The sequence below is a fragment of the Bacillus rossius genome, chromosome 1 (assembly GCF_032445375.1).
Source record: "Bacillus rossius redtenbacheri isolate Brsri chromosome 1, Brsri_v3, whole genome shotgun sequence".
NCBI classification, from domain to species: Eukaryota; Metazoa; Arthropoda; class Insecta; order Phasmatodea; family Bacillidae; genus Bacillus; species Bacillus rossius.
Window position 1 is genome coordinate 7,262,812 of NC_086330.1, and position 25,380 is coordinate 7,288,191.

At 36.3% G+C, this 25,380-nt stretch overlaps 2 protein-coding genes across 12 annotated transcripts in view; one reads left to right on the forward strand and one right to left on the reverse strand.

Annotated features, from left to right (window-relative positions):
* LOC134531653 (peroxidasin) overlaps nucleotides 1-25,380 on the reverse strand; it is a 443,688-nt gene that overhangs the window by 64,932 nt on the left and 353,376 nt on the right. For all 8 annotated transcript variants that reach the window (XR_010075058.1, XM_063367432.1, XM_063367423.1 and 5 more), the window contains exon 2: nucleotides 23,224-23,295. Coding sequence is in view for 7 of the 8 variants with exons in the window: in XM_063367432.1 (XP_063223502.1) it covers nucleotides 23,224-23,295 (72 nt within the window). In the remaining variant the exon portion in view is untranslated. The remainder of the gene's footprint in view (nucleotides 1-23,223; nucleotides 23,296-25,380) is intronic.
* Nucleotides 8,796-17,942, forward strand: LOC134531688 (uncharacterized). 4 transcript variants are annotated; one of them, XM_063367510.1, is made up of 7 exons: nucleotides 8,799-9,617; nucleotides 10,147-10,289; nucleotides 12,461-12,859; nucleotides 12,935-13,065; nucleotides 14,317-14,453; nucleotides 14,545-14,748; nucleotides 17,683-17,942. In XM_063367510.1, the coding sequence occupies exons 1-7, from the start codon at nucleotides 9,394-9,396 to the stop codon at nucleotides 17,906-17,908; spliced, it is 1,464 nt and encodes a 487-aa protein (XP_063223580.1). In that variant the 5' UTR covers nucleotides 8,799-9,393; the 3' UTR covers nucleotides 17,909-17,942. The 4 variants fall into 4 exon arrangements, with proteins under 4 accessions (XP_063223572.1, XP_063223580.1, XP_063223585.1 ...); XM_063367515.1 differs by having other exon boundaries at nucleotides 12,461-12,715; nucleotides 12,794-13,065; XM_063367502.1 differs by having other exon boundaries at nucleotides 8,796-9,617; nucleotides 12,461-13,065.

The following is a 25,380-nucleotide window of genomic DNA, read 5'->3' on the forward strand; positions in this document are numbered from 1 at the left end:
GATAGTTTAACGTGACAACGTCATAACAAAACATTGATGAAATGATTCCATACCTTTATGAATAAAATTGGATAATTTTGATTGAATTATCACTATTTTGTATGGATACAAAGAAGGAGTGAAATGAAATCTACAATTTAATTGATAAATTATCTTTTATTTGCACTCATTAATTAAAATATGTTTATTAATTTAACGAAGAGATTATTTTAACTATAACTTTTATGCATGTTTGCTATTTAACTTCTTCCAATCTGTGTTATTCTGTTAAGGGTGGGACGATGATAGGAAAAGTAGGAAGGAATGGGAGTGTTTCGAATTTTAATGTGCCTCGAAAAAGTTAAATCGATGGTTGTTCCACTCGAGTGGAAGAGAGATAGATGCGGCGCAAGCGTACAATGGGCGTAACGGGACACAGCGTAACGGGCGTAAAGGGACACTTTTTCGTGCGTGCAGCCGGCGTTCATCGATTTATTAGACGTTGTCACGTCAAAAAGTAGTATATTAGTTTTGACTTTGTTTACTAGAGAGGCAATTGTAACATGGTTCATACTACCTATAAAAGTTTTCAGATCGATCTGCAAGCGAAACTAACGTTGTCCTTTAATCTGCATGACATTCAACCTTAGGGTGGCAAACCATTTTTTTTTTAGCTGACCGTACATAAAGGCAAAGCACCCACGCATTGTACGACAAGTGACTGCAGGCTACCAAGTAGAAAACCAAATCCATGTCGTTTTTGGCCACATGATTTGTATTGGCTGCAATGATGCTAGATTAATTGTGCATTCGAAGACACGATTTCCGCTCCCCCCCCCCCCTTCGGACCCGGATTTTCGCGCCCTAGGCTGCAGCCTAATTAGCCTAAGGGTTAATCAGGCCCTGCTCCTGCGAGGGTATGTGTAGTCGACACACAGAACAAGCTCTTTAGTCCGGCACGTTCCGGGCAACACTGCCGGATTAGAGTTTTTACCGGATCATCGAACCTCAATACAGTTTTAACGGGAATATAAGTATGAAATTAATATAAAGTACAATGATATTTAAAACAAACTGCTCCATTCACTAAGTTTTTTTTGTAAACGGAACATAAATATTCATGTGCAATTACGTGAATTTGTGCATTCACATGAAAACAGCTGTATCAATACAAAATAGTGTTCGCATTAATACTGGGTTCGAGTTATTACGCGGGAATTTATGCCTTGTGTTGTCCCAGTACTTCCAATAGTTAAAATTTATTTGTAAACCGTTCCCTGAATAGTTTTCCAGTATTAACTGCGCACATTAACAAGCACAAGAAAACAAAATAAAGTCAAGTTGTTGAATATTCGATTATTTTTTCTAAGGTTAAACATTTTTTTTTGCTTGAATTATGAACCAATTTTCTTAAGAAATACTTTGTATTATCTTAAAAAAAAACTTATTTCAAATGTGCAAAAATAACATTAGCCATATGATGTACAAAGCTAAAATATAATTATTGTAGTATTAGACACTTTCTTGGCAACTGGTTTCAAAAATAATCTTTTATAAAAGTACATACTGTTGTCTGTGTGGCTGTACACAGTTGTAATATCGTGTAAGCATTATATGTAATCCGCCTGAAAACAGGAATACACTTGAAAAGATTCGCACATGAGCAAATTGATCACAGCCGGATTACAGGTTGTGCTGAACAGAAGAATGCAGTATTAAAGAGTTCCAAGATGTGCTACAAACTGCTAATAATTACCATATTCAAATTAGTTTCTTTTTTTAACGAGCACACTTTTATTAGATTAATTTGTAACTATGTAAACAAATCTTGTAACTCGATTTTAACCTACTTCTAGATGTATCCATTTGAATCTTCGCAACTATATGTAATCCGGATGACACTAGGATAATTTGGTACCGTCTAACTCATCTAATGATGGAGCCAGGATGTGGTAAGTAGAACTCTTCAATGACTTGATGTAAACTTTTGGACATACGCCATTGCTAATCACATATACTTATGTCTGTAGGAGAAAACTAAAAAATACCCAAAAGACAAAAACACAAATTAAGCAAAAAATTGCTGTTGTCAACAGGATATAAACACCAAATAATATTCCTGTTAATAATATATCCTGTTGACAGCAGCAATTTTTTGCTTAATTTGTGTTTTTGTCTTTTGGGTATTTTTTAGTTTTCTTATACAGACATACATGTGCTTAGGAATGGCGTATGTCCAAAAGTTTACATCAAGTCATGCACTCCCATTGCACAAATCTTTCAAAGATAAGAACTCTTCAATGACTACTAGTAAACCCCTCGAGTTTGGCCAAATTTGTTTGTTTTAACGAAGTCCGTGCCTGTCCAAAGCGCGTATTTTAAAACAATAATGTATTAAATTTTAGTGTGTAACTGATAAATGCGTGTTTTTCAGTTTTTTTTAAATATAATAATATCTTTGAAACGCACACATCAAAACAATCATTAGCTACTCTATGTGCTGTTTTCCTGTGCGTGTGCTATTTCATAATTAAAACAACTGCTTCTATCGGTTTGTTTTTTTAAGTTCCGCCAATAGTTTAGAGCCCACCCTAGTAGAACTGTGCTCAAAGTATCCAAAAAACCTACAGGCTAACAAAGATATGTATGAAAATCTTGAAACAAATGTTCAAGCATATAAAACAACTTAACCTATTATGGCCTTCTCTTGCAGTGTCGTTTTATAGTAGTCAACTGCAGTCAGGGTTTATACAAAACCTTTAAAAACTAATTTGAGGACTTTATCAAATCATTTAAAAAATATTTTTTACGGTTTTTTTCTATAAAAATGTGTTTTTTAAACCTACATACCTACTTAACCAAAATTAAAGAACAAATACAATACGACATTTATTGTTTTAGAGTTCTAAGAATCATACAGATTTTTAAGTTAAAAAATCTAAAAAAAATCCAGAGATAATTTCCTCATGTGACTGATTTAAACTGAAGCGAGGCGTCAGAGAAACATAACTTAATTTAACTTTGTTACTTCCAGCTCGTTGCTGTTTATTTACAGACTTTTCGAGACTTGCTGGACCTCCGTGTCATGTAGACACCCTGACAGCGCATTTTTTCCCCTAACATAACTAAAACTAAGTGTATTCGGGAGGGGTCCGGGTTAGGGAGGGACCTAGGTGCCTATACGCTTAAATGATGATGATAATAATAATAATGTGTAAATGCATGACAAGTAGGAAGATGAGACTAGGAAACGACCCTTCTGTGCCGCAAGTGAAACGAATGGGAAGTTTGGCATTAAGTGCATTACAACTCCCTGAGGTCGGAGCGGGTAGTAAAGCAGCGCCATTTGTATGCAACTGATGTTTTATTCGCGTCGCGGAGCTGCAAGTTGGTGCGCGGACGCCGACAATGTTTGCGTAACAAGGTCCGCTCGCCCGCCGAGAGAGAGCGCGCGCGTCGTAACTCCCCGGCCGCCATGTTGGCTGCGCGCGGTCCCTGGCGGCGGGAGGTTCAACTAACTGCAGCCCGGGAACCGCCTCGTCGCCCGCCCAGGGGAGGGGGGTGGAGGACAGGGACAGGGTAAGCCAAATGAGACCATGAATACTGATGCACGCCCCGCCACGCCGCGGCAAAAACTGAAACATCTCCCCGTGAGGGGGCGACCCGGCGCAAAGCACAGCTGCCGCAAAAACCTTCACCACACCCCCTTACGGTCGCCCGAACGGCGTGCGGGAAATTTAATATCAGCACGGCAGGGACGATGTTCCCCTGGAATTACAGCCCCCGAACATCAGACAGCTCGCAACCGGGTAGTTAAGTTAGTTCTGCGTCCCCCTGCCCCTTGCCACCCTCAACAACATCCCCTCCGCGACCTTTTTTAAAATGCCGTGGCTTCCCTGGCGGCTGGGGTCACTTGACCAGGAGGGGGGGAAAAAAGGGCCTCCGTCCGGTTTATTTCAATTTAATTGCAGGTCATTAACTCTCCCCCGAATTCCCCCCTTTACCCCCTTTTTTTCCTTCGCAGGGAAACTACTTTGGCATTCAAAACCAAAACCAAAATTCAAATTCAACTCTATGAACAGCACAAGCAAGTTGCTTTTCATAATTTCAAAACCCAGGACCTTATTTCAGAAGTCGTCAACGCCACGGACTCCTTGAAAGAAGTTCACTTTGCGTGAACAACCAGAGCATACTGCGTTCAACATAAACAACGTTTCTCTTTTAAAATAACCGACTTCTAAATACAAAAAGAAATATAAGTTCACTATAAAACAAAAAAAAACAAAATTATATACCAAATTAATACTTAATTTTTTTTCTGTTTATTGTAATTAGAAATTTATCGTGTATTATGTAATTATTGATTTATAATTTTGAAATCGTTGCCAAGTAAAAAAAAAAAAAACAACAAAAAAACATGTTTCTCTGTACACATGATAGAAGTGAAATTCACTGGCATTTCAAACCTCAACTAATTATGTATACTAGTGCTAACTTCATATCTCTCTTTGGCCCAAATACCCATTCTCTGCCCTGTTCGAGTTAGAAATGTTTCACAAAATATTTTCACGAAATATTTGCATTAAATATCGGCATTGAAATTTTAATCTCATCACGCCCAAATAAATTTATTTCAAAAGTACACTATATTTATGTTTAATATCTATGTCTACTCAATATTAAAAGTTTAACGTTCCCATTTAATATTTTTGATTCTTAGTCTAGATTTAAATATTATATATTGCTGTCAACGATTTTTACCCTTAAAATGGAAGAATAATGTAAGTAAAGAGCTTTCAAAATATCAATACCATATTAAAAAAAAAAACTTTTGGGCAGTGATGCTGTTCATGTAGATAGTGATTGTAACTGTAAAACGGTGACAGTTTGGAATTTGAACTTAATCTTCATTATAGGAAATATTAAGCATTAAAAAAAGCAATGGAAGAAATATTCTCACGTAAAATAATTAGCACGTAAAAAGAAAACCTTCGTGTTTTATACGAGTTACAGCAGTATTTTCAATGAAAATAAATCATCTATGCCTGTAAGAAAATCAAATTTACACATAACCGGCGCACGAATAAAAGTCACGAGGTGCATTAGAATGTTAAATTTATGTGCGGCGGAGTTTCAATATTATTTTTAAGTTAATTCCCACGAAAGTGTAAAGTGACATCCAGCCACGTACACTGCTATCTGTTAAACGGTCTGTCAGTGAGCAGAGCTCTAACTGCCAGCGCGCTGTTTGCAAACTGCTCAATGTTAATCGGTTAAGAGTGTTTGCGAATAACACTCATCACACGGTCGTGGTCATGATGTTTTTTTTTTTTAAGTGAAAACTTCTATAGGAAGGTTTGTATAGGGAGTGAATTCATTTAAGTCGTCATCGACATGGTCACGTGAAGTGTTAACGATAACACTATATCTGTTCCTATTAGTATAACTTGTTGCGCTTTTAAATCTTAACTATACGATTACTGTGCAGTGAAAAGTGAGTATAAAATATATTAATATTCTCATATAGATATATAGTTTGAATAACGAAGAAATTGGAGTCTTTGTAGCAATATAACCTAAAAATTTAGAACATCATCATTTTTTTTAATACCTACAATTACTATGCAATGCGTATTTCATAGTAATTTAGGAGTTATTTTACTAACGTGATAAAACATATTTGTTGTGTGAAAATATTTTTTTTTGTAAAAATTGCGAAAAAGTCTCTGATTTTTATCAAATAAATATTTTAATATAACAAATTTGCTGTGTGATATTTTTTTTCGTAAAAATTGCGAAAACGTTTTCATTTCTGTCGGCAGTCCCCGATTCCGCGTTTTGTCTACATTGTTATTTTTCTAGGATGAAACTGGCCTCTCGCACATCTCGATCGCCACGTCATCGCCACAGACTGACAATGTCGCCGCTGTAAGTCCCACAGATGACAGTCAACAGGAATACTGCACGGCTGTTCAGTGAATTGCGCGTAGAGCCGATGAGGGCATATGGTGCGCCAGAAAAAGTCGCCATTATTGCCCTCTTACCTTTGAAGATCTCCAACAAGCAATAGCTAGGTCCATGCATATTTCGCGAAAAGATTCCGAGACTAGCTGAAAGTTAAAAAACCGTAGCATCGTCTGTGTTTCGTGATTGGGTGAGTTTCTTTCAGGAACATGACGATTGTTAAAACACCAATCACAGTAATTCATTGCGGAAGCAAACGCGTCCTGAGTGACTCAGCCAAACAAGGCAACTACTACTCTCGCAGACGGCCACCAATCACAAGTAAGAAACCGCTGGTGCGCGTATACCTTGTTGCAGTCTAATAGGCGTTCAGATTTATTCGCGAAAAATTCCTGTCCCTAGCAATAGCTTCAACCAGTTTTTGCCAAAAAGAGTAGAGTTAACCACGCAATGTTAGTGGGATTTGGCCCTACCATCTTCGACTTTTCCATCTTTTTGCTATAACTTTATTTTTTTGGAATGTCAGGGCCGAAATAATATCCCTCAGACCTGCTATATCTCGTTGCAACCACATACCTACTAACAGGTTCTATCTAGTCTGTTAGCGCCGTGAGAAAGTTACTGATCATTTCACGTGGGCGAAAACTATCGTGATAATACCACCAGTTCGCAAGTGTCAACTTCAACAAGTAGCCAAAGCTAAGTACTATGCCATGCCAATACAAAAAAAATTAGACGGTAGATTTATTGCAATCGGTATCAAAATATAAGTAAACATTTCAAGATGGCGAGGCCTTAATGTTAAACACATACAGTTACGGGAAATATATTTCTCAACTGTTTTTTTAAAAATACGTTAAAGGTAATTACAAAAATGAAGTACATGTAATCTGGCTGCGAAAGTTTTCAGCGAAAGGGGAATGAACATCGTTAAAACTATATCCAGTTTTATTCCTGTTTCGTGATTAAATTTTTTTTTCATTCCTCTGGAAAATTGAATGCAACGCAAGTTCCGAGGGAATTTTTTTTAAAGCTTCCACCCCTCGCGCGAAAATAATCATCGAGTCGTTGCTAGGAGGCGGCGTTTTTCCACCCAATTAGCTGGCGACAAGAAGGAGCCGAGAATTACTTTTCCCTTGATTCAAGAAGTTCTGAGCCGGCAGAGGCGCGCGTAAACACTCCAGAGAGAGGGTTGAAGACGGGGGTGGGGGTGTGGGGCATTAGGGGACAACACAGAAGGAGACCTCTTGGGGGATGTTCCCCCTTCACACCCCCTTTACACCGTCCACAGTCACCGGGCCCTGGGGGTTCCCACCCTCTGGCGCGATCAAGAACTAAGGAGTTTCTGAGCACCCCTTTACTTCACCGCCTTCATCACTATCCAACCATCTGCAATGTAACAAATGTACCTCCAGAAAATAACTATGTCGAACACTTAGTGCACAAAAAAATTATTTAGTTTGTTGATTCAATTCCTACCGTCCAGAATCATCTCTGGAACACACCTAATACAAGCAATTTTCTACTCCTACCCTTTACTATAACCACCAATTATATTTTTATACTAAAAATATAAAGGTGAGATGGAAACAAACTATGAAAAACAAATTCAAAAAATATATTTTTTAAATTATAAAATATAATCACGTGGTCCTAAATTCTCCTATTGTGCTGGGCATGCACAAAGCATTGTTTGCTGCCAAGTCGGAAACAAAAAGAACATTACAATACCCGCGTTTATCCAATACTTGCAAGCTATCGGTCTTTATTAAGGAGTTTTTAAGGATTATTGGTGAAATTCAAAATTTTCAAAATGGTGGCCGATAAGATGGCGGCTGGCAAGACGGTCTGGTGATTACCACTCTAGCGGGTAAAAATTAAACTTATATGTCGGTAGCGCACTCTAGCACATGGTATGTGTACTAGGTGGCACTAACGCTCCTTTAAGCGATTATTGAAAACAAATTGGCAGCTTTTACTTGGAAGTAAAAAAAAAGAAAAAAAGAATACGGCGGCAATACCGTCTAGCAGGTCCATCAAATTTGAAAAAAAAAATTACAAGACTGAATATTTGTTAAACTTATATATATATATATATATATATATGTATATATAATTTAATTCTAGTTTTGGTAAATGTGTCGATGGTTGTGCGGTCAAAGGTCTATATATTTTATAATCCAGAGAGCCGAGCTGTCAAGGTTCGAATTTACGTCTAGTTTACAGTTATAAGTTATCCTTTTTTTTATATATAATTTACCCAGTAGCCGAGTGGGCAAAGCTCCGGGCTATAGTGCGGGGGCTCTGGGTTCGAGTTCCGGGTAATACATGGATGCAATTAGTGTTGTCCAATTCGTCTCTTTGGCGCTTACACATACACCAACAACTACAACTACAATTACACAACGAAACGATTCAGGGTTACATAAAAAAATAAAAGGATTAACACTTTAGGGGGGGGGGAGAGAGAGAGATGGCTGACTCACTAGTGGCTGTCAAACTTGTCAGTGTGCAACTGATTTTATAAAAAAAAAGTGGTCAAAAAACAGAAATGATAATGTCGTGGGTTCGAATTCACACACCTCCGGAATATTCGTAACTTATTTAAACATTTTAAGGAACCATCATAAGGCTAAGATAGGGAGTTTTTTTACGATAGTAGTTGCCAATACCGAAAACAAATGACCATCCACGGCTGTAGTGCGTTTTGCAGACGACACTAGTCAACTATCGAACCATTGGATGAAATAAAAAAGAAGGTCGAATGTTACCGAAGATGGTCGACGAACACCCGATATTTTATCCTAACTTAACTAAAACTATAGTCCATCCACGGTAACCTCCTACTTTTTTAAACGAACCTTTGAAAAAACACACCAGGATGCAGCATGTTTGGTTCGTTTGCAAAAATACTTTCCATCATATGCATATTAAACATGCATTAACACTAAATTACCGTATAATGATGTTAAATAAAATTTTACAAAAAAAGTAACTATCTATGTACAATATTATTAATATTAATGATCTCGCATGTGTGTAAATGAAACAGTGAGAGAAGTGGTGTGTTGGCAATGATTAGAACGAAATAGTTCCATAGCCAAAATATATATTTTTTGACTTTCCGCGTGTATTTAAGAATTTGTTTGGGTATTTGTTAAGTTTGAACATTTTTTTAAATCTCTGGTGAAATAAAAACGTTATGTTAACGGTAAAAAAATATTACGTGCCGAAACCGTGGTCGCGCATTAATAATGTTAATAGTCACTTGTTTGTTTTCTCTTTCAGCCGCTTTCAGCAGCTCTTTAAGCAGTCTGCAGTCTGTACGCCATTTTGCAGTGTGTTTTAATATATTACTGACCGTGAAATAACGTACAGTTTGTGTTTCAGGATTTTGTGTTAATATTGTGTATTTTAACTTTGTTATATTATTTATTATCTACTATTGTAATGATGGAATTTGTTATCGTTTTGATATTTTGTGTGGTTCTTGTGATTGCTGTAATGGTAATTGGTTCCGGGATGGGGAAAGCTACTTCGTCGCAGCGTCAGATGGACATCATTAACGTCGCTCAGAACTTATATCTTTTAATTAGGAAAGGCGACTTGAAGAAATGTGACGTTACGCAGACGACCGCGTTTCTTCTCAACATCGCAAAGTCAACTGTTCTCAAGTAAGTAGGCTTTTTTCGTTTTCATGCACGTAAAAAAAATATCGACTGTGTCCTAAGTATTGTCGGCCTGTGTTTTAACTCACGAGGTTTTTTGTGTTTTATTTCCAATTTATATTTTTTGGTGTGAGACAACACCGCCATGTGGCGTCTCTGTTGAAAACTTAACCTAAAATCATATTAGGCCTACTCAGGTCCTAACAATAACAATATAGGCACTTTCAAGTATTTTTATGGGTGTGATACACGTTTGTTTATAACGATGTTTATAAACTTTATGATAGGTTTAACTATAACATAAGGGAGTGATTTTATAATTTGCATTTAATTAGTTTTTCATCTGTTTGGGAGATCACAAAATAAATAAAAAAACACTTCATTAATTTCGTGGACAAAGTCTGTCATGTTTCCATTTAGTGACCACAAAGCAAATATTTGTGACAAAATGCCATATTTGGAACACTGCCTAACTGCGTATTGTGAACGGGTCCCCGGAAAAGTGTTATGACAAATGTTTTTTTTTTTTGGTTAGGTACTACAAGAAAGACATTGAAGAAGTTTCAACACCAGGAAAAAAGAGGAAAAAAAGGCCACAGGAAGGAAAGTCACTTGATACAGTCGACGATTTCACAGTAAATGCAATCAGGAATGCAATTTACAGGATGTACGCTGAAGGTAAAAATTTGATACTGAAGAGTAGTTTCGATATCACTGGGGTAGGCCCTACTTAATTGTATTCATTTCATATATCCATATGCAGATTGACCGGTTCAGTTTTTTTACCGATATCATCTGTCCTTTAAAAATACATTTTTGGGTGGTTTGTTAGGTTTCTTTATTGATATGGTATTGATATATAGAATATTGTGCAACATATTAAATACGTGCACGTCCTTTTAAGGTTAGGTTAAAGATAGAAAGAAAATTGTTACATTCTAAAACTACAAGTAATGTTTATATCGTTATACACAGTACACATATTAAATAACCTCAACTTTTATGATGTATCAGAAGGTTAAATAATGACTATTTCCAGTATCAATAATATCCAGTTGTGCGCTTTAGCAGTAATTGGTTACAAATTAGTGAGTTGTGGTCTAAGCAAGCATGGTTATTAAAAAAAAATTGGGATACTTAATTGGCTAAATTGTACTGTGTGGCAGGGTCCAGTACAATATATATTCTATTGCAAAATAGTGTCTTCCCCCGCCTAACCCTTTAGAAAATATAGGGGTATTGTTATTTTATAAACAATAGTCCTACTTCATTGTAATGAAGTATCATATGAAAACACAACTTAGCCAGACAAACTGTGTATTAGTGTATGAAGTAACAGAAGGTTATAAAACAGTAAAAGTTTAGTATCGCGTATCCGATTCGATACATTGATCCTGATCGCATGATCCTGCAAATATTGATCCTGTGATTGATGATGCTTGCTTTTCTAATTTATTACGTTTAAAAATCCTGTACAAAACCAAAAATAAAAACCTGTGATGTAGTAATGAGTTATGATTTAAAGTTGAATAATAATGAAAATATATATGTTTTATTAAACTTATGATAATTATTCTTGCTATACCACAATATTTGATTATGTTCAGGATCTTTGATCTGAATAAATGAAAAAAAACATGCACCACACGATCAATAGGATGTACAGGTTCATGCATAAAGATCTAGGGATCACATGGGATACACGATACAAAACATTTACCTACAACACAGTGTAGAGCTTGTAACTTATTGATTGCTAAATTGAATGCTGAAATACTAATGGGTAAATATTTACTTGGGCGGTATTTCCGAAAAAAAATGTTAAAAATCCGAAAATACCTTTATTTTATGCTCTTCAACTTCCTCTTTTCATTAAAAGTGGCGGAGGTAAGAAATTCCAAATACTTTAGAAGATATCGAATTTTTAAATTTCATCATATGTAGTTGAGCGGTATTTGCGAAAATAAATGTTAAAAATCCGAAAATACCTTTATCATATGCTCTTCAACTTCCTCTTTTCATTAAAAGCGGCGGAGATAAGAAATTCCAAATACTTTAGGAGATATCAAATTTTTTAATTTAATATTTTAAAACTAAAATGGTCGATTAAGTCAGGTCAGTTACATTATAAATACTTTCAAACTAAGGTGATATTAAAAATAATGTGAATTAATTTTAATTATTCTTTAGTTTTAAATTATTTATAATGTAACTGACCTTACCTACCTAACAAACCCGTAACAAAGGATGTACAGTAACAACTCACGTAAATTTTTTTGTTACTTATTACTTGCGCAACAATATCAAAATAACAAATAAGACTTTAAAATTAGAAACGTTAAAAACTCACCTAAGTTGGAGGCGGTAATTAAACACCGTTTTAAACAATAATTGAACTAAATAATCACGTATTAGTTCATTTGAATTCTGGCCTATCACGAACAAAAACGTGACATCATTATCCAATAAAAAAAATAGATACTTGTACGTAAACAAGAAACAATGGTGCACGCACGCCACAGGAATGCGCTGGTTTTGTGCTGAAATTTAAAAATTCGATATCTCCTAAAGTATTTGGAATTTCTAATCTCCGCCGATTTTAATGAAAAGAGGAAGTTGAAGAGCATAAAATAAAGGTATTTTCGGATTTTTAACATTTTTTTTCGGAAATACCGCCCAAGTAAATATTTACCATTAATTTAAAAGTATTTTTGAAATGTAAGTTTATTAAAACTATTTAATAAATGTAAATTGTGCACTTAAATTATCTTCTACGGGGTTGTGGTTTCGCTTAGTTTTGTGTACCTCTGTTATTTCATGTATTGTTAATGTATGCAATAAATTTACAGGTTTGAATGTTACAGTCGACACCATTTTGAAAGAAATCAGGGAAAGACAAATAGATTATTATGGTGGAAGATCAAGTCTTCATAAATTGTTAAAGAAGATGGGATTTTCATGGAAAACTGTTGATGGACGAAAAGCTTTGATAGAAAATGAAAACATAGTATTGCAGCGAATAGATTTCTTGAGAAAGTATAAAGAAGAAAAAGAAAGAGGTGCCAATTTCATATTTGTTGATGAAACATGGATTTTCCAGAGAGGCAAGGCATTAATTTATTTGAAAATTTGTTCTGTGGTCCAATACAAAGTATTTCATTTCCATTTCATATATTTTTCAGGAACTGTATCAAAGTCATGGCAGGACAAGAGTCTACAATCTGCGAAGAGACGTACTGTTGGAGATGGTAAAAGGTTTATTGTTGTTAATGCTGGAGGGCGCACTGGCTTTGTGCCAGGAGCAGGATTACTTTTTGTTTCAGGTCAGAAGACTGCAGACTACCATGGCGAGATGAATGGGGAAACTTTCTTGATGTGGTTTGAAGACATGTTGGTGCATCTTGAGGAACCCAGTGTCATCATAATGGACAATGCTTCATATCACAGCACCCAGGTATGTGCAATGGTAAAGCAGTGTATTTTTATTGCTCAAATTGTAATGTGAAAAATTTACATGTGTTTATTATTGTGTATAAGTACGAATATTCGAGACTAATACATTTTGCCAGCAATAATTGTTATCTTAATAGTATGCCTACACTACATTTTTATAAACTATAATGTTTGAGCTGAAATTGATTACACACACACACACACACACACACACATACAGATATATATATATATATATATATATATATATATATATATATATATATATATATATATATATATATATAATGTAATTGAATTACATTGTAGTGCAAACTAATTTAGTAGAGGGTTTGAAATACCAAATAAAATTTTTTTATTGCAAACAGCATTTGAAAATGACATAATTACTTGTTTGGTAAAAGGACCCACTTTATGAATGCTCTGTTGCCCTACTTAATAAATTAAAATAATATTTTCAAAAACATTTCTAGTCACTAAACTAACATGCTTTGTTAAATTTAGAAATTCATTACGACAATATGCCAAAACACATGTTTGCTTTGCATAAGTACAGTAGAACCCTGTTATAATTTGTTTTTAAGGGGCTACAAGAAAAAAAAACATAAGCAGGAAATTCAATTTAGTACTTTTTAGTGTGGATTTATTGCCAATGGACTCAACAAGCTGCATAAAGATATATTTGATGCTCCAATTTGCTTGTAGCAAGCCAAAAACAATTTTTCTTTAACATCATGGTGCTTCCAGCTTCTATCTGCTTTGTCTTTACTTACACATTGTCTCATTGCTGTAAAATTGTCTCATTTCTGTATAATTGTCATAATTCACGACAGTGTTTACAGTGGAAATGCTTAAGTCCAGTTCTTTTGCCACTTGAACATGTGATTTAAGTGAATACATTTGAAAACACACAGAATGGCTAAAAATTTATGAATTTATTTGTTTTCCAAGGGTGTCAACAGGCAGTTAACTGCTAACATACACATATACATGGACAGTATAGACAAAGGCTTTTAATTTTTTTCGTCTTCTAAAATTTTATGAAGTGAACATTACAAGCACGAAACGCATAATTTGTGAAACATTATATCCAGGAATTAAATACATTGTCCTTATAGGGAAAATATTGGACTTGAAAAATAATACATTATAGGCAGGAAAACTTTATAAGCAGTAAAATTGTAACAGGGTTCTACTGTCATGAATTCTTATCAGCTACTTGAGTATTTAGTTAACTGTTGGCACAACGTAGGTTGAGAAAACACCTACAACGAACTGGACCAAGGCTGCACTGATCGCGTGGCTGGAGAAGAATGGGATAAAACATGAAAATAATTGGTTGAAAGTGGAGCTGCTGAGAATAGCTAAACAAAACAAGCCCCGAATACGGTATATTATTTCGTTTTTTTTACAGCATTTCTTTAAAAGTGAGATAGTTGCAAAAAATTACGTATACACCTTGTTCTAACACACTTTTCAGATATGAGGTAGACGAGTTGGCTCGTAACTATGGCCACGAAATTCTACGACTCCCACCCTATCACTGCCACTATAATGCAATCGAACTAGTTTGGGCTCAATGTAAACACCATTACAATAGTAACGTGGGGCGGGCCAAGAGATTTGACAATAATGCAGTTGCAGCCATCTGGAAAGAGGCTCTTGATGCTTCCACACCAGAGAGGTATTTTCATGTTGCATGACCAATGGGGTATTCCTTTTGAAGTAGAAATTGTTTTATTTTCCTGTAGAACATTCCTCAAGCTTCAGCAAAACCCTTACCATACATTTTTACATAATACGTAAGTATTGTTGCCTAGCAGCCTGGTCCTACCATTCCTTTTGATAACTTTGTGTGCTAGTGTGTGTATAGTGTGATTATCATTTTATGTATATTCATATACCAGTAATACAGTTTTAAAACAATTGGTAAAAATAAGTGGTTTGAATTTGTGTAGTTGTCGTTTTGAAAATGTGTTGCATGTATGTGTTTGTGTTCGTGTTTGTGTTTGTGTTTGTAATTTTATTCCCATGTGATTCATACATATCTGTGTAGTTTCTAGATCTAACAGTGGTGACTTATTTGCAAGGTTTTTTTTTTTTGTAATTGCAGTCCATTTGCAATTGTTTCATTTCCATAAATAGTTTTGTATTTATTAGTAATTGTGATATTACTTTCTGTTATGCTTAATCTTGTGTCAATGACTTTAAAGTTATGGTGGGTTCAGTGCTGTAGGCAGATTTCAATATTCAGATAAAATTTCAACGTAGAGAATTTTGAATATTTTCATCTAGCGAACTTGAATAGGTATTTACACATGTAGTTCTTGCACATTAGTATTTTCAAAAGTTATGTTATTATAGTGAAATACATATACAGTAAATCATCAAAACTATTCAAAAAATTAAATTTTCGCTATATCTCACTGTTTTTGTCTGGGACAAATTTTAACCAAAAACAAACACAAAACTTATGAAATAAATATTTTATCATATGCATTCTAAGCCTTTATTGATAACATATATAATATTTACAGCTTTATTATATCTTGAATAAACCACTATAATTTTTTTTTTCAGATAACATAAAACAAAACATGTTACTTCAAGTATTAAATACAGTAAACTCTCGCCAGTCCGTGGCCCGAGAATCCGAAGTTCTCAGAAATCCGGGGTATTTCCGAAGTGACATGATCGTTACTGTTTAGATGTATGTATCACTATTCTCAGTGGATGATAAGAGCGACGCTCACTGATATTTATAGCGCGGTAAAAGGCTGGCGCGCAGTCATCTCGTTCCCGTCAGATAACTGTGAAATTTGAGCGGTGACCGTAACATTATATGGCGGGAAAATAAAGATAAAGGTGTAATGCCTTTTCCTCTGGTGCTTTCAAGAAATTTTTTAACGGTTTTTTACACCTAAAACTTCAAAACCATGCCTTTTAGCCATTTTAACTCCTCTTAATCCGATATAAAAAAAACAGTTGGGCATTAGCAAATTCTTAAATGCTTTTCGTAAACAGACTCCAGTCGGATATTTAGAGTAGGTTGGAAATCGCGTAGGTTTTCCTGAAGCTCTGGGCACCGTGTGTCAGTGTGTGAAACATGTTGCCAGTGACAAGTTTCCTAGCTGTGCGCGGCACACGACTGTAGTTGTCATGCGTCACACGCCGGGAATGCTGGCCGGAGGGAAGGTGAGTATAGTTCATTTGCGGTAAAAATAAATACTCTAACCGCCCTGCTAAATTTTTCCATTAAAGAAATTTTGAAGTTTCAGAGATTTTCCAGCAGAAATAATGTTCTGTAACTAACAAACAAATTGTATCAAAAAATTAACGGTAAATGGCTGCCGTGGGGGGCCTTAAAAAAATGTTCATTTTACCGGGAATGGACGATACAACCTGGCTTTCGTCGCATGCAGTGTGGAGTAGGGGAGGAAGGATGTTGACAGTTTCACACGCAGAAAATGGCTAGAGGGCTGGAGAGAGGGAGAGAGATGGTTTGTTGTCTGGGAGGGAGAGGTAAGCCGTATGACGTCATGCATCCGCTGCCTTTGCAGCCGCCAGCCTGTCTAGACGAGATTCTCGCACTCCCACTTACGTCGCACAAGCTACTGCTGCCGTGTTTTTAAACGGACTGTCCAATTTTTTTTCTCTTCTTATACGAACATTAGTAAGTGCACTATAAACCAACACAAAATATATGCTGCATGTTAAATAATAGCTTTGTATAAGCTTTTATTGTGAGTTTTACCATTTTTTCCCCGATTATTTTTGTTTTGTGCCAAAATTTCAGATTTTTTGATGGTTCTAGTGTACAATTAACTAATGATTTTTTTTTATTTCTCCCGTTTCTCTTTAGTTTAACTGGACTGGCCGTGTGTCTGTGAGGGAGTGGCCTTGAGTCTCTTGCCAGCTACGTATCGCTTCTCTCAACCGCCCCTCCTAAATTCACTTCCCCTTATCAAGGGGCTTCCCGTTTCAGCGCACGCCACATTGCTACGCCTAGCTCTTTCACATCAAAGTGCGACTTCGGGTGCCATTAATTTAATTTAAGATGACTTTAAATTACTTTTTACACAATTTACTACCAACTTGAACAAATGGGTGTGTTAAATTTAATCAGGCCAGGCTGTAAATTTTCAGGAAAAAAAATTTCTCGGGTGCTTCATTTACTATGAATGGACTATACTGGTATTGCTTACGTACCATTCTGTTAACTTCTCAAGTGTCTTGTTTATTATGACATCCTGTGGTAGTATTACATGTTCATTGACTACCATCTTATCTTTTAGAATTTTTTTTTGTATTTTAATGAAAATTTTTCAAAAATCCGAAGTTTTCAAAAATCCGAAGGTCATAAATCCCCGACACCCACGGATTTGCGAGAGTTTACTGTAATAGCTTTGATAGTTGAGGAAAACACATTAAATGAGTTTTGTTGTGTTTAAAAATACTTTCTTGTGGAGTGAGTTCAAAATTGTATGTAATAAAGAGCATGCCATGCATTGTTTACTATGCCGTTTTGACAGAAACAAACATATTTTGTTATAGAGTGGTTTTTGCAATAAACAGGTCATTTATATAGAGGTTTTACTGTATACATTAATTTTTTTAGATGGGCGAGGTGTGTGGATCACGTGGAGAAGCTAATTCAAGCAGACTGGGAGAGAGAAGTCCACATAGACAGCGGCACCATTCCTCCACTCATCATCCACCTCGGCGAGGATAGTTCAAGTGAAGACAGTGACAGCGAAGAATTTGAGGTTACGACACAGCAAGTAGATGGAGACAGTGAAGTACTGGCAGTTCCTCTTGATGATTTACCCGGGTGTTCTTATTGAGGTCTGTATGTAATAAACACCTGGGCAACTGTAAGTATTGGGGTTTGAAACATTTTTTTTTCTTTTATGCATTCCCATGAAGTATGTTGATTACTGGAACTTTATGTATTAACTTTATATTACACGTATTATGAAATGAATATTAAATTTCATTTCTGGATTCGTATAGGTGTATGTGAAACATTTTATTTTGTTGTGTGTCTTCATTTTTCAGTGAACTTACTTGGAAAACAAAAAGCCAGTCCCCATCCAGGGCCACAAATAAATAATGCATATAAGTGGTATAGAAATTACTGTCAATTCTTCACCACAATTTTACTGTTCATAAAATTATGATTTTGTCTAATAAGTATACTCAGGAAAATGTATATAACCATATTTTTATTTGTGGCCTTAACCGGCAAAATGGTAGGGGTTTATTAAATAAAAGAAGAAAATTCATTTTTAAATGTTTTCATCTGAATTTGTTAATTTTATTAAACCTTCAATCCTTAGTCTTTTCCAGATTGCTTAGATGGACAGCCATATGTATAATTTACAATACTTTTTTTTTCAGATGCAGAAAACTGTGTTGAACTGTACTAAATGATGATATTTATTGCTTACATAAATGTTGTAAATTTATATATTCTCCTAAAAATTTACTTTAAATTATATGTTATTTCTTTAGCTAACAAACTTATTTTTTAATATTTTTACCATTGGGTATCATAAATAATGTTATGAACATATGCATGTATACTTAGATCATATTCAAATTACTTATATATATATATATATATATATATATATACATACATACACACATTGTTTTGACAGCTGGTGATTGTAAACAAACCATTTGACATTTGTCACATGGCAATGTTTTTGTTTACATACGGCGGAAGGATACATAGTGACATTAAAGTAGATCCGGTGAAAAGCAGGGCTTCAGAAAAGTAGGAGGTTACCGTGGATGGACTATAAGTGTATTTTTGAGGGGTCCGGGTTAGGGAGGGACCTAGGTGCGTCTCAGGCCGAAGCCTATGCGCCTAGTCATGCTGGCGTTAGCCATGTATAGAGACCGGAAAAATTCGCGAATTCATTTCGCGATAGGCTAAAATACAAATAGTTATACTTCAATGCTGCCTCTGCTATTGGCTCACAACTCACCTGGATGACTCTGGGCCAATTACAAACACCCGGCCAAAGCTGTATCGAATCACAGGCTGCTACGTTGGGACGTCTCACAAGACAGCAGCCAATGAGTGGGTGACATTTGACCGAGTGTACGTAGAACTATGGAGTTCATCTTGCAGGTCATTGAACCCGCGAATTTTTGTCCCTAGCCATGCAGGGAGAGGATCACATGCATCGTGAGCTAGAAGGGGATTGGCCAGCTAAGTCTCTTATGCGAGACGAAGTGTTGTTTAGAAATTTATAAATTAATGCCAGTATATACACTGTCAGATTATTAGAGGAAATTTACGGATTTTTCAACGGAGAAATAAACTCAAATAAATGAAGAGTTCTTCGTATTTTCAAATAACTGAATCTTCTTGGAAACTACGCCGTTTTTCTACTTCTACGTCGCATGTTTCGTTCTAAACAAATATAAACACACACGTGTCTTTCTGGAGAAATAACCAGTTTTGTTAATACACCACGAACATTCTTTTTGATTCATGTTCAAAGTAAGTTAACTCAGTGTACATGACTTCACGAAGATAGCAGTAAATTTTTTAAAAGATCCCTGGATAATTTGTAACCAGCTTTTTTTTTTTGTTGGTAAATTGAAGGTGGAAACTTTTAATAACGTAAGTACGGAATGTATGGTATTTCTACGGACTACGTCTGGCGATTGGTGGAGTATCTCAAGGGAAGAAGATTATGTAAAACTAGATAATGCCCGGCATGCGTTGCAATGCCTCAATCAAATTTTTTTGTAATTTTTTAAACATATACTAAGCATCTCTCTTTATCTCTCTAATTCTCTATCTCTCTATGTATATCTCTATAACTCTTTCTATCTTTCTATTTATATCTCTATCTCTCTATATATCTTTCTAGCGGACCCGACAGACATTGTCCTGCCCAAATGTACTTTTTGTGAGATATGGATATGGCGGTAAGTATTTCTACGCTGGACATTTTGTATCTTCTCATTATACATACCCCTCCTCTTGGGCACGCCACTGCCGTTACCAAAAACCTTTCCCATGGTTACGCAGAAGGCAACAACAATGCAAAAGCCCGTTGCCATGGAGGCTAATTATCAACAATGCTTAGTTTTTTTTGCTTTTAAAGCTTGTTTTTTTAGTTTTTCTTAACTCAGAATCGAGATAAAATATCCAATTGTGAATCTAAACCATCCTCGAATCCCCGTGAACTCACACACAAAATTTCATCAAAATCGCGTACAAACAGACAGACAGAAAAAGTACTGTTTTATTATAGTAAGATAGATAGATTATTCTTACATGTTCGCATCCATGCAGTATATGAAAAATCAGCATGCATAGCCCCACACCTATAACTATACGTATCTGCTGCCCACGACTTTTTCCGCATGGAATTTTGTATTATCTTGCACCATTTAGAAATTTAAACATTATAACATAACAGTTGATACAGTTGTAGTAGTTTTCTTATGTTCACAAATGATAATTTTTCTCACCTCTATTTCAGTCTTTGCAATAAAAATATGTTACTACCTAAATTTTGAGTAAATATGTTTCTACTTTCAAATGTAATGACGGAAAGACACTTCATAAAATGTCTTTGTAAACCACATTTACTGTTTTTTCCTTCTTGAGCTAGAATGTAAAGATTATCTGTATTACTGACCCGCGAGCAAGCTACATACATTTCAGAGAGAGAGAGAGAGAGAGAGTGAGAGAAAGACACCTATTGAATGTCTATCTAACTAATTTTTTTATGAGAGCAGATTTTCATGAAATAAATCATGAAATCATTCAACGATAAAAGCTGTTTATTTAATAAAGCGGACGGGTTCGCTCCAAGGAGAATATTGACGCGGCGAGACCTCGTGGACATAGAGAAATGACACACACTCACTATTTGTGTGGCTATGAAACATGATTTTTTTCTGCAATTTAAATTGTAATATACAAAAAGGGTATTGAAAATTGAAACAAATATGGCAACACCATAAACTGTCAGGATCTTTATTTTTTTCTTACTCTCTACTTAGTTCCTTACAATAGCAAAACTTAATGGCTTCTAATAATTCGTTGCAATTTTTGCTTTTAAAGCGTGTTTTTTTTTAGTTTTTCTTAACTCAGAATCGAGATAAAATATCCAATTGTGAATCTAAACCATCCTCACTATTAGTGTGGCTATGAAACATGATTTTTTTCTGCAATTTAAATTGTAATATACAAAAAGGGTATTGAAAATTGAAACGAATATGTCGACACTATAAACTGTCAGGATCTTTATTTTTTTCTTACTCTCTACTTAGTTCCTTACAATAGCAAAACTTAATGGCTTCTAATAATGCGTTGCATTTTTTGCTTTTAAAGCGTGTTTTTTTAGTTTTTCTTAACTCAGAATTGAGATAAAATATCCAATTGTGAATCCAAACCATCCTATTTATTTGTGTGGCTATGAAACATGATTTTTTTCTGCAATTTAAATTGTAATATACAAAAAAGGTATTGAAAATTGAAACAAATATGGCGACACTATAAACTGTCAGGATCTTTATTTTTTTCTTACTCTCTACTTAGTTCCTTACAATAGCAAAACTTAATGGCTTCTAATAATGCGTTGCAATTTTTGCTTTTAAAGCGTGTTTTTTTAGTTTTTATTAACTCAGAATTGAGATAAAATATCCAATAGTGAATCTAAACCATCCTCGAATCCCCGTGAACTCACACACAAAATTTCATCAAAATCGGTCCAGCCGTCTAGGAGGAGTTCAGTGACATACACACGCACACAAGAAATATATATATAAAGATTTTCACGGTTCATGCTAGGCAACTACTATCTGCATTTTCTCGCCCAAAAGAAAAAAAAAAATCAAATCATAAAATTTTAAAACGAGTAATTTCTTGAATAATATTTTGAAATTGTGTAAAACAGCTTTCATGTGTTAAACACATATTGAAGTACGTTGCCACTTAGACCCTAACTTCGCGGGGAGGAAAAAAAACCCATTACCCCGGTAAACGAACTCCCCAAAGCACTCAAAGAAATTATAAACATGCCCCGTTAAGGAAATTTCCTTCACAATGCCTCCGGGACGCTCCATTAGACTGATAGCCCTCACCCATGGCCCTCACCATGCGCGAGATGGTGAGTGTACGTGACGTCACCAGGGCGCGGGATATCGTTAGAGACCGGAAAAATTCGCGGGTTCAACGACCTCCAGGATAGACTCCACTATCCTCTACACACTCGGGCAAATGCAAACTGTTCATTGGCTGTTGACTTGTGAGTCGTCTCGACTGGGCGGCATGTGATTCGACACTTCCACGAGTGAGGGTCTCTAAATGGCCCTCATTACTCCAGATTAACAGTGAACCAATGGCAGAAGCAGCAATAAGGTATAATTATTTGGATTGTAGCATTTCACGAATTGAATCCGCGAATTTTTCTGGTCTCTAGATTCGTTCACGACTCATGCGACCACCTTCAATCTGGCGCAGTGTATTTACTTATGAAAATGAGTCCATAACGATTCAGAAGAAAATTACTGACATTCACGACCTTAACGACACTCTTAAGTGCTCCCTCTGACCGCACAGGTCGATGTGTGACGGGAACGAGTGTAGGGAATCAAATACAGAGCGCCGAACGAACGCGACCACCATCTAATCGATTGTCGCCTTCTTTCTTGTGTTATAGTTTAAAACTGTTTTCGTGAGACCATTGATATAATGCACTTACTGATATGCACAATACCATGTAGTGATTACAATAATTTGTATCTGGTCGGTAGTCTTTTCATACCTGGCCTCGACTGGACATTTAGCGTTTCCGCGGTGAGATGAACTTAAGACTCTAAACTCTAAACTATAAACTCTAAACAGTGCAGTAATGCGCCTTGGAGGTCTCGATTATCAGCTGGAGTTCTCCAGATAGCATACAGAATGAATAAAGGATGGATTAAATATTTTGACCCTTTAAAGAAAAAAATATTCAAACATGTGAATAATTAACTAAACCTGAGCACTAGGACTGTATAAGTGATATGGTACACACAGCGTTTTCAAATAGTGCTGAGTAACCAAGGAGAAAAGTGAATGGTACTCACAACATGTTCAAGTAGCAATGAGTGAACAAAGAGACAAGTGATTGGTACTCACAGGGTGTTCAAGTGGCGTAGGTTCTTGAACGCATTGGGCTGTATCTCTCTGATCTTGTTGAACCTCAGGTCCCTGCAACACAAGAGTGAACAATCATTCTCCATCACTGGGAAGGTACTTAAACATATAACTAAACAATGTTCAATACAACAGCACATGCTGTATTCAGCATCGCCACATAAAAATACAACGCAAAAAAGTTATGAAAGTCTTTTAGATTACATACAAGTGGTGTGTCCCGTGTTTTCTCGATTGAAAGTAAGATTTGGTTTTCTCTGGATAGAATACACAAAAACAACTGTATCCAGGTATATTTAATCTGGTAAAAAACATGTGGATATTGGCACCTAACGTTAAATTTAATCAGACGCAAATTCTACCATCGCAGGATGTGAGAAACAGACATCAGACCAGCAGGAGTTAGAAAAGTGGGGCAGTAAATCGCTAAGCTTGATTGGTTGCTTGAAATATATGATTTATTTTAGTAAACACTGAAATTTACAACTTTAGTATTACTATTATTATTTCTCTAAATATTACCTTGAAAATTCGTTTGAAAATTGAAATTATTTAGGATTTGTAGTGTATTCTTCCAACAGAATATGACGCAATTTTTCATATAGTGTAACTAAAACGTATATTAAAATACTCATAATATATTACCAGAATCATACGGACATTAATATCTTTCAAGGGAACAATACTTTGTCTATATTTAAATTTTATAGACTATTTAGCCTGGCATCGTGTCTAACTCATAAGTGAAATAAATTTGCACAGGGAAATCCAGTTACAATCCCAATTTTCTCAATCATTGTTTGCATTGTTTTTACCTCGTTATTTTCAACGGCTTAAACGTTTGCAACTGAAATTGCATGTACATCATGCTGGTTGCTTTAAACTTGATGCGAGAACTGGACCTTAAATTAATTGTATAAATAAAGAATTATTGGCAGTTTATTTAACCTACTCGTAGTAGGGGATACATATTGCAGGTTATTAGGATTGCAGTATGAAAGCGAGACTAGTGAACGGGCCACGCGAAAGTCGTTGGAACACGCAGGTAGTTCCCGTGGCCGCCACCCGCCGAGCAGGATGGCGCTGATGTCGCACGCGCCCTTCCGTCCGTCGGGAAGCCTTCTTTTCACAGACGAGAGAGCCAAACGTCCGATCTAGCATCTTCGGTTTTCTTTTGTTCATTGTAAAAGATTAGGTTAGCTACGTTATAAATACTTTAAAACATTGAGGACTGTTGTTTTGGTTAGGATAGCTACATTAAAGATACTGTGATATCATGTAAACGGTTTCCTAGCCCTGGATAGGTACATATTAAAAGGTTATTTGCTAAGCAACCATAAAATGATTTTACAGTATTTTTTTAATGTAGCTATACTTAACTAACATAACCAACCATCCACAATGTTTTAAAGTATTTATAATGTAGCTAACCCATCCTGATCGACAGCAAAATGTAATGCCACACCGGTTTATACAGTGAGATAGAACGGAAGGCAGGATGGGGGAAACACACAGACCATCGGTGATGATGAAGGAGCTGGGGTGGGACACGCTGCAAGAAAGGAGGAAGGTGGAAAGGCTGGTGAGAATGCATAAAGTAATTCAGTGGGGAGGGGGGGGGGCTAGGGAAAGCTGGGAGCTAGGTTGAACAGAGGGCTGTATCGAGGAAGGAGGGATCATGAGTGGAAGATCCAGAGGGAATGGAGACGGACATAGAGAGGAAGGCAGGTATTCCTTGTGAGGACGGGGCGAGAGTGGAACGAGCTTGAGGGGAGGACACTGGATGTGGCAGGAGGGAAGGACTTGCGCAGGAGGCTCCAGAGGGGGGAGGAGTGAGGGTGGTTGGGGGTGGGAACTCCTTGCCACCGGGCGGATGCCCAATTGCAAGTGGAAATATATTATTATTATATTATTAAAAAAAGCGAGCATGAACTTCGGGTGTGGCTGTCTCGCCTGTGAACTGAAGGCTTCCCGTGCGAGCCGGAGAGGAAGGCACGAGTCCTCCGGGGTCCTGGCGCGGAGACAGCCCCAGAGACCTCGTCATCGGCGCAGCCCGCGGCCTGGGCCCATCTCCGGGATTAATCTGCAGCGCGGCGGCAATCTCATCACACGTCTGTTTCTGCCCCTCCCTCGACCCTG

Excerpts from the sequence above, each read along its gene's own strand:
- LOC134531688 (XM_063367502.1), top strand. The coding sequence starts at position 9,394 with ATGATGGAATTTGTTATCGTTTTGATATTTTGTGTGGTTCTTGTGATT. Across the intron at positions 14,454-14,544 it reads CAAAACAAGCCCCGAATACG|ATATGAGGTAGACGAGTTGG; the intron begins GTATATTATTTC and ends CACACTTTTCAG. Across the intron at positions 14,749-17,682 it reads GATGCTTCCACACCAGAGAG|ATGGGCGAGGTGTGTGGATC; the intron begins GTATTTTCATGT and ends TAATTTTTTTAG.